The sequence below is a fragment of the Paralichthys olivaceus genome, chromosome 11, assembly GCF_024713975.1.
Source record: "Paralichthys olivaceus isolate ysfri-2021 chromosome 11, ASM2471397v2, whole genome shotgun sequence".
NCBI classification, from domain to species: Eukaryota; Metazoa; Chordata; class Actinopteri; order Pleuronectiformes; family Paralichthyidae; genus Paralichthys; species Paralichthys olivaceus.
Window position 1 is genome coordinate 8,004,005 of NC_091103.1, and position 13,634 is coordinate 8,017,638.

At 43.3% G+C, this 13,634-nt stretch overlaps 2 protein-coding genes across 5 annotated transcripts in view; one reads left to right on the forward strand and one right to left on the reverse strand.

Moving 5' to 3' along the window:
- gdpd5b (glycerophosphodiester phosphodiesterase domain containing 5b) overlaps positions 1-8,446 on the forward strand; it is a 43,072-nt gene extending 34,626 nt beyond the window's left edge. Inside the window, exons 11-18 of one of the 4 annotated variants that reach the window (XR_011244558.1) lie at positions 84-305; positions 866-1,023; positions 1,104-1,251; positions 2,872-2,954; positions 4,003-4,017; positions 4,951-5,063; positions 5,343-5,650; positions 6,780-8,446. Coding sequence is in view for 2 of the 4 variants with exons in the window: in XM_069534514.1 (XP_069390615.1) it covers positions 84-305; positions 866-1,023; positions 1,104-1,251; positions 2,872-2,954; positions 4,003-4,017; positions 4,951-5,063; positions 6,780-6,865 (825 nt within the window). In the remaining 2 variants the exon portion in view is untranslated. The remainder of the gene's footprint in view (positions 1-83; positions 306-865; positions 1,024-1,103; positions 1,252-2,871; positions 2,955-4,002; positions 4,018-4,950; positions 5,064-5,342; positions 5,651-6,779) is intronic. The other 3 variants (XR_002203062.2, XM_069534514.1, XM_020095233.2) reach the window with 3 other exon arrangements.
- Positions 8,447-8,773: 327 nt separating this feature from the next.
- On the reverse strand, positions 8,774-13,580 carry hspa13 (heat shock protein 70 family, member 13). The gene is made up of 5 exons (XM_020095305.2): positions 13,377-13,580; positions 12,947-13,287; positions 12,435-12,648; positions 12,090-12,257; positions 8,774-11,046 (listed from the first exon to the last, which is right to left on the reverse strand). Exons 1-5 carry the CDS (start codon positions 13,399-13,401, stop codon positions 10,466-10,468), a joined length of 1,329 nt encoding a protein of 442 aa, XP_019950864.2. The 5' UTR covers positions 13,402-13,580; the 3' UTR covers positions 8,774-10,465.
- Between the last annotated feature and the right edge of the window lie 54 nt (positions 13,581-13,634).

Genomic DNA, 13,634 nt, shown 5'->3' on the forward strand with positions numbered 1-13,634 from the left:
CCAAAAGCCGCAGTGGAAGCGTTGGTATGTTGTTTTGATCATATAAACAGTTAAACTCCCTTATATGTGGTCATGTGTTTTAGGATGACCCCTTCTGGACGGTGCACACGCTGTCCCCGCACGAGAAGACTCTGATTGCCAACCAGAGTGTTTGCAGCCTGGAGCAGCTTCTAAAGTTGTCCTCCTACCATAACAACACAGTGGTTTTCAGGCTCAGGAGACCACCTCCGGACCACCCCTGTTACCACAGCTGGATCAACGACACACTACATGCTGTGCAGCAGTCTGGGATTCCTCAGAACCTGGTAGGTGTAGAGGAACCCAATTCATGGCCCAAGCACCCACAGCACAATGTCTGGCTATTCATTCTGAACGTATTCAATGTGAAAAGGATGGTTGGAAACGTCAGATAATCTAAACTACAGCTATAAATGAGTTAATTATCTTTAACCACAGTTTTATTGAATGTATCTGTTTAATATGTCATAAATATTCTAAACACTACCTAAACCTGTTTTTAAGTAAAAGCAGTGAAATGTTTCTTGTGACTGAATCCTTTCATTTGTTCTAACAGGTTTTTATTGTGAAATAATATTTGAAGGACTGGAAGATGCACAGCTTCATACCGTAGAGTCCTGGCATTTATTTGAGTACATAGGTTACTTTATTAGTAGAATTGCAGTCTTCATAACAGAAACCTCATGTAGCAGCTCCGCAGCAGACACGCTCCATGTGTGAACAACAGATGCCCACGAAAAGCAACAGCCCTGTGACGCAGCTGTCATTCGCTGCACACATGACCAGTGTGGCTGAGGCGTTAGGGGCAAGTGTAACAGCGGGTTGCGTGTCTCTGTGCTGTCTGCAGGTGATGTGGACTCCAGATGAGCACAGAGCTCAGGTGAGACAGCTGGCTCCAGGTCTGATCCAGACTTCAGAGGAGAACCTCAGTCCTCAGAGTCTCAACCAGTCGGGCATCAGCAGGCTGCTGCTCAGATACAACCAGGCCAGCACACAGGAAATCAGGTTGGGAACATACACGTGTTGGCAATTTAACACTTGCATGATGTTTTAAAACAAATAAAAATTTGTGTTATTGGTTTCAGTGACTTCTCCGAGAGCCACATCCACCTCACCCTCTACACTGTCAACGAGCCCTGGCTGTTCTCGGTGCTCTGGTGCAGTGGTGTGTCATCGGTTTCTTCAGAGGCTCCGCACATCCTCAAAAAGGTGCCTTACCCCATCTGGCTCATGGTAAGAATTCATCACACTCTCTGTAGTCAAAGTCCATCAGCGATTCCGACCAGAGGCGTGTTTGCAGGTTGTCCGTCCATCTGACAGTGGCATCCTCTCGAACACGATATATAAGGAATGCCTAGAGGGAATTTCATTACATCTGGCACACACGCCCACTTGGACTGAGGGATGAACTGATCAGAATTGAATGTGGTTGTCGAAAGGTCAAGATCATTTTGGTCAAAGTTCAACAATTTATTCTCTAATAATGATAAAAAGACAGATATAAAAATACCTCAAAGGCTTCCCCCCGACATGAGTCTGGACTGTAGACTCTATAAAATAGTTCTGAACAAACATGGATGTAAACTGCGACGTGACGGGTTGGTAGAGGTATACAACCATGAGGCAGTGATTTTAGTTTATTCCAGATTATATTTGAGATTATCTGTTACCTCCGCAAGGACTTTGTGTTTTCACCCCTGTCCCATTGTTTCTTGGTTGGTTTGTATGTTTGTTTGTTATAATCAACACGCTATTGTTTCTCTGTTTCTGTAACGGACCACATTTCATTTTAAAATGCCAGACTCGTCCTTCGTGTTTGCACTTGCTATAAGTTCATGGTCAAGGTACTTGTGTCCTCAGCCTGTCTCCTCTCCTTCAGCTGCACCTCCTCTGCGTGACTTAATTAGATTTTACTGGGTGATGTCAATTTGGGACCCTTGCTATCCACTGAGCTCATCCACTGTGTTTATTACCTGCACTGAACATGCTCGTGCTATTATTTTCCAGCACTCACCTGAAGTCCCGGCACAGTGAAAGGACCTTTTCATAAAGAGCATCAACAAGCATAATCACTGTAGCAGATCCTGTAGAGAACAGCTCAACACTGCGTCTGTGGTATTGTTTCACCTGCCTCGTCTGTGCAGTGTGCCAGCCTGGTCCCGTTGTCTGTCGCCATATGAGAGTTCAACATGACAACATGTTAATGTGACTCAGGCCCCCCTGCTGTGGTTCAGGGAGAGTTTGCACTGTGAATCTAAGTCAAACTTGGCACTTGGTAGAGTGCACTGCCCAATAGACCCCTTAGATTCAATCAAGCTGCTCAAAATGTCGTACACTCACAGGTATCTACTCCCTTAATGTGCATGATGTTTGTCATCAAGATTCATGGATTATTCTCTGGAAAATAGATGAAAATATTGATTCCTGGATCCATTCAACACCAAATGTAATGGGCTCTTCCCTGACCCAAACCACATCCTTCAACCTAGTTTGATGGAAATCTGTTATGTTGTTGTTGTGTAATTATGCTTAAAAACAAACCAACTGTCAAACTAATGGGGTGAAAACACAACCCCTTTGGCAATGGTAATGTCAATCTTCTTGTTGACAAGAATGCACATTTAAAAGACCTGATACCTTGTCCAAGTGTTATATATTATAGAGCTTTTATCAAATAAGATGTTAGATTGTAGGAATAATGCACATATCATGTAAGACAGTTAAGATGATGCTTCTAACGTTAGAAACTGTTTGTTGAAATATACTGCCATCCAGTGGTGGGTCTTGCTACAACATTTGCAAAGTTAACACAAAATATAACATAACTCTGTGTGTGTGTGTTTGTGTTTCCAGAGACCAAAGGAGTACTGCCTGATGTGGGTGACTGCAGACCTCATCTCTATTGCTGTAGTTGTAGGAATATTCATTTTCCAGAAGTAAGTACGGTCACTGGGTGAAGTAACTGTCGTAAAATCAGTGAAGTGAGTTTTAATGCACAAGTTAACGTCTCTCAAATTCTCTGCTGGAACACATCATGACTATTCTCTTCTCCTGTGTTTTCAGTATTTAAAAATGATATGCCTTAATGACCTTTACACACAACATACTTGTTATGTGGTTTTATAAGATGCATCTCAGCTGTCCTCTCCTGTGTGTTGTGACAGAGCAGATGTATTTTCTCTGAGCATGTCTTCTTCTGGTCAAAGTGTTTAAACCCCTCCAGCACTTCTTTATTTAAGAGCGTGGTCTTTCAGTTTGAGAGCAGGATTTATTGATTTCATGTTCAGATGTCTAAATGTCCCAACATATAGAATGCCAGGTGTAGTGTTGACAAATGAAATTACCTCACCCTCGTTGTGATTACTTTTGCTGTTGGTACTATTCGGGAAAAAAACTAAATCTATTTGTTTTTATATTTGCTAGCAACAGTGCTCCCACAATGTAAAAACTGGATTGAGATCCTTGGTGTTGCTTCTTCACGGTGACCAGTGATCTTCTAGACTCTTGAATTTTGACAAATAAACCCAAAAAAAATCCAGGAGCAGGGGAGAAATCCGAGAACAGACATTTCACGTGCACACAGAAGCCACGTGAGCACAAGAAGAGGCACTGAAGCTGGAGAGCAGGACATCTGAGCTCAAGCAGGGTATATATGAGTGCAAGTGCTCTGCTGTCCAACTGAAAGACCACACTTGTAAATAAAGAAATGAAAAAACGTATATCTGTTCCTCCGCTAGAGAGCAGGAGAGTGTGATGGTCTGTCCTTCAGGGAGACGGGATTTTGTTTGTTTGTTTGTTTACATGATGCATTGCAGGTTTGCTCGGCTCAGTCCAACAGCAGCTTCTGCTGGCTTCTAAACTGACTTCTCTTGTCTCCCGTCCTTCTTTTTTTTGTCTTTCCTCCTCTCCTTCCTTGTCCTCTCTTCCTCTGCCTGATGTGCATGCTCTTCTCCTCCTCTGCTGCATACTGGCATCTTCTCTCAGCTATCACATGATCAGGTAACTGGGTCATGTCTTTCTGACCCAAAGTCTTCTAACTCTTCATCCTCTGTCTGTCTTCCACTTTCTTTATCCATCATTCTCTTGTTTGAGGCATTCTTTGTCTTCTCTCTGTCTATTTTTCTCACTCTTTATTAAGACATCATTCTCCATCTGATTTTTCTCTCCACCTTACTCATGTATTTATTTCCTCTCTCTTTCTTCTCTGTCTCTCACCTGAATCATAAAGCGCTGCTGACACTTTCCTCTAAAGGGTCTTTATCCCTGTGGGCTGTATCAAATAAATGTTTTCACCTACGCAGCTCAAAATATCCACAGCATCTAGTCCCAGTTAGATTTATTTTCCGTCTCATTAACCAAAAGACTGAAACATCCAAAATGAATGACGGCCTCATCAGTGGAAGTGCCTCAGGACCGATGCTGATGAACTTAAGCCTCGCTTATTTGCATTTCTGTTCCTCAATGCCTTTGTGCATTAGTCCTGATTTATTGTGCCTAATGCTCGTCCCGTAAGTTAATTGAAGTTAAGGCTGTTCATTTAAACAAGGATGTGATTTTCGTACACAGGAAATGACTCAGTCTTCTGCCTTGACTGACGTACTAATCCAAGAGAGCGAGGGATTGTTAAATGTTAATTAGCTGAATGCTCTCGTAATGTTTCACAGAACAGAATGTTCTTTCACGATTATTCACAAGGCACAGTATATTGAATAGACTTACAGCACATGCAGGAAAATACATAAAGATTTTTTTTCCTACACCAGATCAAATTATTTAAGTGTAGCTATTAGTTCTAGTTTTTCAAATTAAACAGATTTATTTATCTCCATAAAACAACCAGATTTTGTAAAGTAACTCATTAGTTACTTTAAATGAAATTTCAATTCAAACATCGTCTCGAGGTGATTTCTAATGTAACATGTGACACTGCAGGTATCGGATGAGCGGTATGCGCAGCTACAACCCTGAGCAGATCATGCTGAGCGCTGCCGTCAGGAGGTCCAGTCGAGACATTAGCGTCATGAAGGAGAAACTTATCTTTTCAGGTGAGGCCCTCGCATCGAAATGAAAATGTCCTGTTGTGGGTCTTTGTTGTTTGTAGTGTGTTGTTTGTTTGGGCTCCTGAACTCAAAAACAGATTTCTCTCATTGTACTTTTTACCGATTTACAAAATCAATCTCACACTTTTTGAACTGGAAGATGAGGAATGGGACTTTTCTTGAGTTTCAGGTGCCCCAATAGCATGTGACTCCATCCCAGCATGAATCTGTCTGTGAATGTTCTCGCTCCTTCTTTTCCTCCTCTGCCTCTCATCCTCATTGAAGGTCAGCCCCAGTAAAGCCGCCTGCCTTCTCCAATCTTCGCGTGTGATGTGCACCACCTCCTGTCCATCCTACCTCCTCTCCATCTCCTCCGCCAGCAGTGACTTCTTCCTTTTATTATTCCATGCATCCATTGCCTCCCTCGTTACGTGCCACCTCTATGCCTATTTTGCCCTTTCCATCCATTCATCCATCGCTTCACACACCTTGTGATCTCCCCATCATTCCTCCCTGTGGAGACGTCGTTCTGTGTAGGGGAGTTTATAGACACCCAGTTCTGTCTAGACAGCCTGTAATGCTGGGGGTGAAAGGTAAGCAGTGCCAGCTGATCAACATTTCCTGTTTCATATGTTCTGTATTTCCACTTTTTCTTGGATCACTAAAGCCATTTTCAGACATGAAAAGAGTTTTGCTTTCACATAGCAGGAGACTTTCCAGTTCTGACGCTTTCACAACAAAAGGAAAATGTTCAAAAGAAAGGATATGATCTTTAAATTCAGCTGCGGAAATCACATTTTTGTTAACAGCAACATGGAAACAGGCATCAAGAGATATCGTCAAACGCTCTCAAAAGTCCTTGTCTTTCCACGTTGTCATTTTAGTCAGAGTTCTCTACGTGTATGGCTCCTGAGATATTTGTATTCTCTTTTTTTTTTTTTTTTACAGTTTAACGCCTGTCTCATGTTGGAAACTTCATCAACGTGCCTGCATGGTCGCTCTACATCTTGTTCCCTCCTTTTCTCAACCATCTCTTTACGGTCGATCTCTTTACGGTCACTCTCTCTAAATGATTTTGTTCCTCCATTATCTCAGATAATTGTGAGTTAATGACGTGGTTCCCTCTTGTTAATTCAAGAACATGCCACAACAGGGTCTTCAAGCATGTCATGACGCTGCTTCACCTCGGTCAGAAACCCTGTTTGCTTTTCTCTCTCTGAAGCTGAAATGGAAGGAAGCCCTGCCTCCAACAGCTTGAATAGGATTGGTGTATTATTCCTACCCCAAGTAGCGATTTCACACCATGCAGAGATTCAACAGACCATCAGGGTTCTTCTAACTGTAGCTACACTACTGAACTATTAGTTATTATTAGATGAAGTACGATTCTATGATGATTAAGTACAGCAGTAGATGATGGTAATGCACCTTTCAGTTTGTTGCCACTCGCCAATAAAGTTAACACAGAAGAAGCTTGTAGATTCTCACATGGGCTCCTGTGAACATTTTACGAGAGGGCTGGCGCAAACATTCCAGAAAATGTCCAAAGCAATTGACATCTGCGTTCTCTGTAAAATTTAATTCAAATGTCCGAAGTTCAGTTCATGTCTGAAAGCAGCTTTATTGACTAAGAGTGTCAATGTTTATGCAAACGAGTCAAACATGTAAGTACTATAGGTGACTGATTTTAGTTTTTCTGTTTTATCCTTTGGTGCCCTCCAGAGGTGGGAAACGGAGCTGGCAGTGCTGAGGAGCTGTATGCGGACAATGACTGCGACTACTACACCAATCAGGGCATCAGCCAGTGATTGAAACTGAGCCATGTGTGATCTGCTGTGGCGTGACGGAGACAACGACACTCTGTGTTCAAATCATTACTGTTTTTATCCGGTGTGAGGTTTCTCCTCTGTCCTACTGATGAACTGACAGATATGTTATACCTGTAGGAGAAGCGAAGCACCATTTGTTATGTGTACATTCTGTAAATAAGGTTTTTTTGCTTGTCAGATTTACTGTCTATCACACGGGACGATACTTTTTATTAAAAGAATTCGCCAAACCTGTGGCTGAGAGGCCCCTCGGGTTACCATCGCCTGCTTCTCCTCAAAACTTTGATTCCAGATTCTTTATTTTGAGCAGTTTATTGCTGTGAGCAATGTAAATGATATTGTTCTCTTAGCAGATTAATTTATTTTTAAACAAGGCTTTTTAAAATCCTTTATTGCCGCATGAGACAAAAAGCTTAATCGCTCGTTCTGCTCCTGCCGTCTGTCACCACTCTGCTGTGCTGCTGTTCATAATGGAACAAATATTACTATTTATATTTAAAGAGAAGAGAAAAAAACAAAGAATTTGTTTACAGAGATCCTGCCTTCTCCAGGTGAAATATTCACGTGACGTATGTAAGATGATTCTTTTGATCGAGGCTGAATGAAGAGCGCTGCCCTCTGATCACCGCATGTTACAGTAACTATCATATCCGACTTGTGTGAGCTGTGCTCCCGCTGTGTTACAGGAGGACCGGGTGAAAATGGTTTGGGGTGAAGATATTTGATGTCTTAATGGTAAATGTGAATGTGTTAGGGATAATATCTTTTTTTTAAGATGTGTATTGAGTGTGTCCTGACTGGATATGTATTTTTTTTACCCTGTGTGCAGTGATGTGTTGAGTGTGTTGTACAGAAAAAGTGAACCAATGTTAGAGATGCTCCGGGCGACTGAACGCTACATTTTAACAAGTTTAGGTTCAGTGTGGAAGAATTACGTGAAATGGATCTATTGGCTTTGAATTGAATATAAAATAATCCTAGTGATGTAGTGAATAATGTGTGATCGTGTAAATTGTACAAATTGTTTCTTTACCCTAGAACAGGCTCTTTATATAAATACTTTAAATCCCCCTCGGGAGCGGTGTCCTCTCTACGGAGGCCGCCATGTTTTTTTTTTACAGAAGTCTAGACTGAAAAAAAAAAACAAACACCTTTTGAGTTTCTATGACAACTGAAGGCTAACACAGGTTCTCTTTCCTGTTTGGAGGGGGAGGGTGAGTGAGAGGTATTCAGCTGCAACATGCAACTTTACCTGTAGATGTCACTAAATTCTTCACACTGAACCTTGAATATAAGCGCAACAATAGTCATTTCACTTTGCACAAGCTCAGTGGGCTGCAGTAGAGGTTGTGTCATGCTGAGCAACATCTCACTGTTGGCTTCTGGATGCTGAATGCTGTAATGTTAATGAAGTGGGTACTAAATGTGAAACTGAAGCTCTAAGCTCACTGAAGGGACACGACTACAGGCGTTACAGGGTCAAGACATTGGTTGACTTTTGTGTTGACTTTTTCTTTTTTTGTGCCTCAGAATTAAACATTAAAACATTTTAAAATACAAGTGTGTGGTGTTTTGTTCTGTTGTATGTTTATTTGTTGGACGTTTTCATGCTTAACTACTTACAAATCAATCATTTCACACCCAGGGTGTGGCCCGCTTGTCGCCTGATGTCAGCTGTGATTGGATCCAGCTGTTTTTGTTTTCACAGTATTGAGGTAATTTACCTGAAGAATGGGTGTTTCTAACCAGTAGACTTAAAAACCTGTCAGCAATCGATGATCTTACGTTCAACCACCTGGACGACCACCTCACTGTGAACCAGGAGTTATGATGTTTGGGTCCCAACACCTGTAGGTGTAGTTTGACTCTTGAAGAACAAACACTGGAGAAGCAGCAATATGCAGTTTTAATTGGTCATAGCAAATTAACTTCACTTTTTAGGTGGATAGACTCTGACAATGAGTTTTACTTCATACAAAAATAGATCCTTCTCTCCCAGTCCCTAGAGACTGAATCACTACATTATCAAATGCAAACTGTGCAGCCTCAGAATTCAGATTAGATGAAAATGAAATAAAATAAATACACATACTCATGAATGACTAAAAAAAGCTTGATGGTTTTACAGGAATGTGGTAACTATAAGTTCTTGGTGAGAAATGTTGATCCTCACTGGATCGTCTGTATTTCAGAGATACAGAGTTCTGGGTTTCATTCTTTCAAAGAAAGATCAAACATCATGTGTGACAGTAACATGTTTCTCAGTATCATTACGTAAGGCAGCAGAAAGCAATGCTTTGGTCCTATGGGAGAGTCGACCTTCTCTTCCTACAGCAGCAAAAAAACCTGGTGTTTCCAACACGTGTGCAGTGTTGTGCAAGTCATCTTACTTTAAATATAGCAAACACAAAGCATGCCGCATAAGCAAGTCCTGGAATACGACAGAGAAAATAAATCATAGTATAACATGAACAAAGTCATAATACTATTACAAAAATAGTCATTCTTTTTATTTTTAAGTTAAACCTTAGTAAAGGTTTCACGTATAAGAAAATACCTCCCGCTCAATCTTTTTGCTCATCAGCACCAAGTATTATTCTCGTAATATTACAACTTTATTCTTGTAATATTACAACTTTCTTCAATATGAAACTAATACAGTGTTGTACTGAAACTTGCAGCACTAAAAGTGAATTTACTCATGGTGCTAATTCACAGTACTGTGTGAACATTAACAACATGCAGTCTCCTGTTTGCTGCTGCCTCTGCACCTGACAGGATTCATTAGTTATCAGACGAGCACTCTTGTGAGTATTAAAGTTAATTTGTAATAAATTAATTGTTTACATATTTAAATGTATTCTAGTGGACATGGGATCATTTCATGGTTCTGGAAAAGAGGTCTCTGTGTGAACCACTAAATCACAGCGGTTGGGTTCAGTTCAGAGTATAGCAGCTTTCTGAAAAGGCACAAACACACTGTACATCAGCCTTCAATGAGAAGATGTGAAAATGGAATTAAGGCCTGTAAAACACCTTCACACATACGTACACACACGCGCACACACACGTACACACACACACAAGCACACAGGCACGTACACACAGTTAATGACAATAAATAAATAAATAGCTGATGATGATGATGCACTGATTCGTCTCTACGTTCTTTTAACGAGTGGTGGTTCCCTGAATCACACTCCATCTAAGTAGACACACGACAGAGAAACATCTCTTTCACATTTCAGAGACTCGCTGTGTCTTTCTGCTGAAACTTCGACACGACAAAAGCAGCCGTAACTGTGAAAGTGAGGAGGAATGTTGACTTGTGCAGATGTTCTAACAATCACTGCACGTCAAAGAGGACAGTCGGCGTGTTTCAGTACATCATCTGCATTTTTTTTACGTCTGTTACTGAAATCTCTCACGAATAAGAAAGGAGACGATGAAAACCTGAACGTCTTGTGTGTGTGATCAGCAGAATTTACATTAAGCACAATAGAGACGTCTGACACAGCGAGGATTCTGTGGCCAGTCTGTTTCATCCCTTTTTATCTTAACACATTAGCCTTGTGAAGATTAGCTGAAGTTCGTCTTGCGCAGGTGTCTGTTGGGTATTTCTATAGCGCTCACTTGCAGTGGCCAGGAGCCGCCCATGATTCCCGCCTGAATGGCCACACCTGTCACCACAGCCAGGTCAGGGTCGACAGACGTGTTGGGCTCCTTCCCAAAGTACTCACTGATCAGCCTCCTGATCCGCGGGATCCTCGTGGAGCCTCCGACCAGAACGATCTCATCTACATCCTCTTTCTCCAGGCGGCCCTCAGCCAACACCGTCTCCACAGGAGCCAGGATCTTCTTGAAAAGGTCCTCGTTGAGCTCCTCAAACAGATCGCGATGGATCACGGCCTGAAAGAGAACCGGAGCAGGAACGGAGCCTTCGGGCGACTCCGCGCTACCGTGGATTTGAAGGTGCAGCGGCACTGCGATCGTGGCGCTGGGCTGGAGGGTGAGGTTGAGCTTTGCGGCCTCCACAGCCTGTCGGAGATGGTGAATGTCCTCTTTGAGAGTGGGTTGGACGCCAAACTCCTGCCGAACTCGCTCCATAGTGTACTGGAGCAACCTCTGGCTGAAGTCTTGACCCCCCAGCTTGTTGTTTCCTGCAAAAATCCCATCAGCTTATTTACAGTGTTTTGTTCATTTCAGAGACGTTTCAATGAAGGCTATCTAAGGCTAAATCCACAGTGTTGTGTTTTCCTTTTAAAACTCCACCACACATACACCACTACACTGCCACAGAGTTTTAGCTGCTGGTGCCATTTTGTGTGGACAAACAGAAACTGAGACGTTTAGAAACAATGATGGAGACACTGACAACCTCTTGGGTCGTGTGCAGTTAAATTCTGCATTTTAAAATGGGACATCTGCTTACATGCATAGGAGACAAACTATTATTTGAGCTTTCTATGTTCAGTGGGACACGTGTGCCATCCTGTGATGAGTGACACAGTTTTCTAGGTACTTAATGCTACTGCTCATTAAAAATATTTATCAAAAGAAAACAGTGACATTTTTTGGCAGAGGATCAGTCATTGTCTTAGTCTTAGTGAACTTTATTGTCAACCAAACAAAGCACCAGGTAGTTACACAGAGGATTGAAATTGCGTTTCCCATACTCCAAATGTGCAAGAAATATATAACACATCTTTGCAGGGAGTAGCCAAACAATTAGCTGAAGAGCTGCGGGCAACGGGCTACACACCTCATGCTTTCATAACCAACTCATTTTCCATTGCTTTGTGCAGCATATGATCAGATGACTGTTCCAGATAGAATGATGGAAAACAGCCAATACTTTCTGACTTCTTTATCAAGACAACATCAGTTGGTTTTGCTGATGCCAGTAATCTGTGACCTGTTGTATCAAAACACAGTTGCTGTCACCAACACAAACTACAGGTGTTGCCAGAGAGCCAGGACCGTTATCATGGGCCCTGTGGTATCAACCTCTGTGACCTCATCTCAGGTCACATTTGGTGCGGGATGACTTAGCGCTGACCACATGTGATCAGATCCCTCAGGATGTTAATACCAGGTCCCAACAGGGTCTTTTAGATTGTCACTTTAGTCCTTTGCTGTGCAACCACAATGACTTCATGTCACTTTCTATTGTTTTGAATTACTAGATTAGTGAAGCACTTACCTGCCATGGCTCTGGTGAGGAACATGCCTCCCTGTTTGTTAAGCAGAGACACATCCAGCGTTCCTCCCCCTAGATCGACCACCAGCACGTTAAAGACGTCCACCTTGTGCAGGCCGTAGGCCATGGCAGCAGCCGTGGGCTCGTTTATCACTCGCAGGATCTCCAAGCCTGCAAGACAGTAAAGAGGAAGTCAGTGTGAAAAACATCCCCGTTACATATCATGTATGGACCTTGTATGTTTAATGAGGAGAGAGAGGCTATCATGGATCTCAAGTGAGTGTTGGACTCAGGAGTCTGGATGGGGTTTGTCATCTAACATCCTTATAAAACCGTTAAAGGACTGACCGGCGAGGTTGGCGGCCCTGACGGTGAAGTTCCTCTGTCTCTCGTCAAACTCTGCGGGCACGGAGATGACAGCGTTCTGGATCGGCACACCCAGCTGCCTCTCAGCCATCTTTCTCATCTTCAGCAACAGCCTGGAGCCGATGAACTCCGGGCTCACGGTGAAGGTTTGATTGGTGGAGATCAGAAACTCTGCACTTCCATTGTTGTTAATCACCTGCAGGAGGAGGAGGAGGAGGAGGAGAGTAAACAAGGAGAGATGATTTCAGAAGAGCAGATGAGGAGGAATCTATCAAAACGTTTTGGTTAGATTTTGTCTGCTTTCTAAACAAGTTAAGTATTAAAGTGTGTGTGTGTGTGTGTGTGTGTGAGAGAGAGAGAGAGAGAGAGAGAGAGAGAGAGAGAGAGAGAGAGAGAGAGAGAGAGATCTACTAGAAGATTCTCTACTGACTTCATTGAAATCAGCTCCACAGCCCAGAGACCACTGCTCACCCACCTGCCCCAACAAGACCCACCTTGAACGGGTAGCGGGCGCTCTCCTGCTCCATCAGCTCCGGGTCAAATATCTTCCCGATGAACCTCTTGGCGTCGTACACGGTGTTCTGTGGGTTGGTGTCGGCCAGGTCCACGGCATCGTGTCCGGCCAGCACCGCGGTGGTCGTGAAGGAGACGGCGCTGGGGATGCTCTTCCTCCCTTCCTCATCCGCCAACACCTCCACCTCCCCGCTGCCCGGGTGGAAGACGCCCACGGAGCAGAAGGTGGTGCCCAGGTCCAGGCCGATGACTCTGGGTTTGGGGGGAGGAAGGTACTGCTGGCCCAGGTACCCGGCCAGGAACAGGGCCAGGATGACGGAGCCTGCGGACCGGTGACGACACAGTTAGCACATGTGTTAGCATCCAAACACCGGCGAGTTACCGGGAGGAGGGACATCTCCGTTAACTTACCGATCATAGAAACTTCTCCGGACATTGTCTCGCACTGTGTCGAAGCCTCGCGCCGCTGAAACGTGTGAGTTTAAATGGGGCGAAGCTTCCACAGCTGGAGGAGACTTCTCCAGACCAGCGGCAAAACACACGTCAACGTTACACAGCCCCCCCGGTGCTGTCTGGGTAATGTAGTTTTTGTCACGCAGCGCGTTCTCTTTGAATAGGGCAGCAGATTTTAGCTGTACACTACATTTCCCATGAACGCGTTCGACATGT

What these genes read in the sequence shown, in the direction of transcription:
- hspa13 (XM_020095305.2), bottom strand. Translation starts at nt 13,401, where the DNA reads ATGTCCGGAGAAGTTTCTATGATCG. An exon ending in CAGGGCCGCCAACCTCGCCG is followed by an intron (nt 12,258 to 12,434) that starts GTCAGTCCTTTA and finishes ACTGTCTTGCAG; the next exon opens with GCTTGGAGATCCTGCGAGTG. An exon ending in CCTCACCAGAGCCATGGCAG is followed by an intron (nt 11,047 to 12,089) that starts GTAAGTGCTTCA and finishes GGATTTTTGCAG; the next exon opens with GAAACAACAAGCTGGGGGGT.